The sequence below is a fragment of the Quercus suber genome, unplaced genomic scaffold (assembly GCF_002906115.3).
Source record: "Quercus suber isolate HL8 unplaced genomic scaffold, Cork oak 2.0 scaffold_55, whole genome shotgun sequence".
Taxonomy (NCBI): Eukaryota; Viridiplantae; Streptophyta; class Magnoliopsida; order Fagales; family Fagaceae; genus Quercus; species Quercus suber.
Genome location: NW_027069520.1, coordinates 28,860 through 33,141, shown reverse-complemented (window position 1 = coordinate 33,141; position 4,282 = coordinate 28,860). Strand labels below are relative to the sequence as shown.

The window sequence follows — 4,282 nt, the reverse complement described above, 5'->3', positions numbered from 1 at the left end:
ACTTCACCTAACCACCGACAGAGTGAGAGGTAGTCCCCAGTCACCTATTTCAATTCAGTCAATCAGCTTGTTTTTCGGTTTTTGTCAAAATTGTGTGTTAAGCCTTGATTTTTTATGAAAGCTTGGATTTGTGTGAATACACAAGAGCTTGTTTAGACCCCCAATTAAAAATTACAGCTTGGTTGCTTTTATTCTAACTAAAACTAAGTGCGGAATAAGAGTAAATGCGTGCAAACAACCGATAAAACTACCCTAAGCCATATTCAACCAATATCAACAATAAAATGAAAGCTTAAAGAGTAAGGAAGAATAATGCAAATATAAGATAATACCGAGATGTGTTATCAAAAAGGAAACCGAAAAACTCGGCAATAAACCTTTTCGCCGCCCTCTAAGCGATAAATTAATCTACTAGAGAATAAGTTGGAGTACACGAATAATAAAAGACCCTCCAAGCCTAGTCTACCCTATGCAATTGAGCCCTCCAAGCTCCTGCTACCAACTAGCTTCTCAGAACCTTGTCTTCTCTAACTTTCTAAGATCTCGATATTTAGTCCGATTGCATCTGCCAACGATTGGCTTCTTCCAATACTTTCCAACAGCACCAAAACCTCACTATACACTCAGATTGGGTGTGGTAAGTGTTTGGCTTATCAACCTCTCAAGGATTTGGATGTGAAGAGGTAGGAGTAGAGGAAAACCACAAGGAAATGGTGTAGATGATTGTGGGTATGACAATCTCTAACTTTCAAGTGTATTTCTAGGTTTTCTATCTAAAAAACACTCCTTTTGATATGTGGGTAATGAGGGTATATATAGTGTGGGTAAAGACTTGATAAAGCAAACATGACAAAATAGCCAAACAGAATGTTTCGCGGGAAAACCTTACCTGCGAGACACCTGTGAAAACTCTAGGCTGTCATGACTCTTTGCATTCCAGTCATGTGCTTTACACGTGGCTACTTCACGGGTTAGCTTGTTCTTCAATTTAAGCTTGAGTCTTCACATTCTCTCACACACAACTCTTACAATTAAAAACCCCACATAAATACAGAGAAAAATGATTGAATAAAATTACAATCAAATTTGGTACGGAATTAAAGCCAACACAAAATAGTTGATGTACAGTCCCCGCACCAGGGCCCCTTTGGGCCTTGGACCCTGGCCTGGGCGTGTGGCCCATAAAGCCAAACTATCTCTACCTACTGGCCCATCCTAGACCCGCACGTGTTGCGGGCCCAAGCTTTCCCCCGAGCAGTGATGGAGAGACGATGTTCGGAACATACGTCCTTTACATACCCGGCAGTACCTCGGGAGGCGCCGCTACCGGGAGCGGTCGCAGAGGTGGGAAACAAGTTCCAAAGCCATCCTCACCGCTTCCCACTCCCACCTAACCACCCATCTATAATCGATAATACTGGACCGCTTGTTGCACTAACTGGGAAGTAATCAAAACCTCTCCACTGAATTGTGACTATAAATATGAGAAATTTGGGGAAGATGGGGGTTGGAAAAATTAGACTGAGAAAGAGTAAAGACAGATAGGGAAAAGGCTGAAAGCAAGGTGATTCAGGCCCTTGAGAGGAGAAAAGTGATCTCATTGAGTCTCAGCGTAAAGAGCGACCCAGTGTAGGAAATTCATACCCATCATACAAGTAAATTGTGAGTGCAAGAGAGGCCAAGCCCAACAGGTTTCACTTTCGGGCCCGAACAATTGGCGCCGTCTGTGGGAAACTCCTACTAAGCAGTGGTTCCGCCGAGACTCGGGTGCAGGAAGATGTCTGGAAGTAACGCCGAGAGTGGCTCGGCAGGGTCTTCCCGGGGATTCACTTGGCAGGAACGGAAGTAGAAGAGACGCGAGGATCGGGCTTACGAGCAACTGGAAGAGCGGTCCAGCCTTGGAGAAGGGTTGTATCAAACGGGGAGAACAATATCCCATGCTTCCCGGCACAAGCAACTTGACGAGAGGGACGAGGAGCTTGAACGGTTGCGCAGGTTAGTACAAGACCTGGAGTTGGAAGCAAGAAACAAGTGCCGCAGAAGGGATCAAGGCAACAGAGGGAGAGGGTCTGACGCCGGGGAGGAACGGCGCGGAGTGGGGTCATATGGATCAGGATCCCACCAACACCGGGAGCGTTCACACTGGAGGGAGTCTCATCGGCGCCGAGACCGTTCGCATTCGAGAGAGTCTCGCGGACGACGAAGTCGCTCCTGTTCGAGGGAGTATGAAAATCGGGGCTCGGGGTCCCTAGAGGAAAGGCGGACAAAGAATGTAGCCATGGATGCGATGAGCCGCGCATTGCGAAGGACAGCTCGGTCCCTGTTCTCAGCGAACATTGAACGGGCGCCAATGCCGGACAGATTTACGGGCCTACCGTTCAATTCATACTGCGGGAAAACGGACCCGGTGGAGCACGTCAGCCACTATATCCAAATGATGTCTCTGCATACCCGCAATGACGCTCTGATGTGCAAGGTTTTTCCCTCCAGCCTCGGTCCCACAGCTTTAAGGTGGTTCAACGGTTTGCACAAGGGCTCCATCCACAGTTTCGCCGAGCTGATACAGGAGTTCGGGACCCGATTCGTAACATGCAACCGGGAACAACAACCAGTGGACACGCTGCTGTCTATGAAAATGAGGGCAGGGGAAACCCTTCATGATTATGCTAGCCGATACTGGGAGCTCTACAACGAGATTGGCGGCGGGAACTAGAAGATTGCCGTGAGCACCTTTAGAATGGGATTGCCCGAGGATTCAGGGCTGAGGGAATCGTTAACTAAGAAACCTCCTGAGGATATGCAGTAGCTAATGAGGCGCATTGAAGAATACAAGCTACTGGAAGATGACAGAATACAGAGCAAAGGTAAGGCGCAGATGATAGATCGTCCTCGGTAGAGCGGCTTTCAACCGAGAGCAGGAATGAATTTGAGAGCTCAAGAACCAGAGGCATGAGTAGGGGAAGTGAATGTGACGTTCAAGGAGCCCGTGTATAAAATTGTGGACAAGATCAAACATGACCCATATTTTAGGTGGCCAAATCGGATGGCTGGCAACCCCTCTAGGAGGAATCAGAACCTGTACTGCACATACCATAAGGACAGGGGGCATACGACCGAGCTGTGCCGAGTATTGAGGGATCATCTCGGGCAGCTAGTTAAGGTCGGACACCTGAAGGAATTCGTGACGGATGCCGGGAATCGAGGAGTAGGGCAAGGCGCCCCGCCGAGAGGGAATCCCCTTCCCCCCCTTTTGGGGTAATTGATGTTATCTACGTCGCCCCGAAGGGCCTTTCGATGGCTAGGGGGAAGGAGGTATTAATCGTAATGTCGGTGGAGGGAAGTACGGGTGCGCCGCCCCTCGCGAAGAAGATTAGACCTACCCGAGAGTCGATCGCTTTCGACAATAATGATTTGGAGTTAACCATTCAGCTGCACGATGACGCATTGATTGTCACGGCAAGGATAAGCGGCTTCGTTGTGAAAAGAATAATGATAGACCAGGGAAGCGGGGCAGAGGTTATGTACCCAGACCTCTTCAAAGGGCTGGGGCTGAAGAATGAAGATCTTTCGAAGTACAACACTCCCTTAATCGGGTTCGACGAGAAAGTGGTGGTTCCCGAGGGGCAAATCTCTCTGCCCGTGAACATGGGGGGCAAGGAGGTAATGGTAACATTCATCATAGTCGCCTCATTCTCCCCATACACGGCAATACTAGGAAGACCATGGATCCATAAAATAGGGACTGTCCCGTCCACACTGCACATGAAGGTCAAGTTTCATACCGAGTACAGTATCGTAGTGATACAAGGAAGTCAGCAGGCAGCCAGGCAATGTTTGATCACCATGGTAGATTGGAAGAAGAACCAGACCGACTAGAAGGATTAGGTCGAGCCCGAATGTCCGTCAGCAAGGACTCCTTTATAGCAATTACATAGCCTGCAAGAGGAGAAGGGCGCCGCGTGCGCCGAGAGTATGCTCAAGGTAAAGATATTGCCGGATGCAGACAAGTACTTCCAAATAGGGGAAAGTATGAAGGACCGAAAAAAGGTAGAGATGTTGCTACTCCTTATGCAGAATGTAGATGTCTTTGCATGGAGTCCATATGAGGTGCCCGGAGTAGACCCCGAGTTTATCATCCACAGGCTCGGAGTTGACCCCACAGTCGCCTCTAAGAAGCAGAGGCCGAGGAGATCAGCCTAGGAACACGCTTAGGCAGTGAAGGCGGAAGTTCGAAGATTGAAGGATGCCGGGGTGATTAAGGAAATCTTCTTCCCGGACTGGC

The 4,282-nt window shown here is 48.7% G+C and overlaps 1 protein-coding gene across 1 annotated transcript; it reads left to right on the top strand.

The window, feature by feature from the left end:
• Window positions 1-3,324: 3,324 nt before the first annotated feature.
• Window positions 3,325-3,876, top strand: LOC112032989 (uncharacterized). Its single transcript, XM_024065758.1, has one exon. It carries the CDS (start codon window positions 3,325-3,327, stop codon window positions 3,874-3,876), a length of 552 nt encoding a protein of 183 aa, XP_023921526.1.
• Window positions 3,877-4,282: the final 406 nt, after the last annotated feature.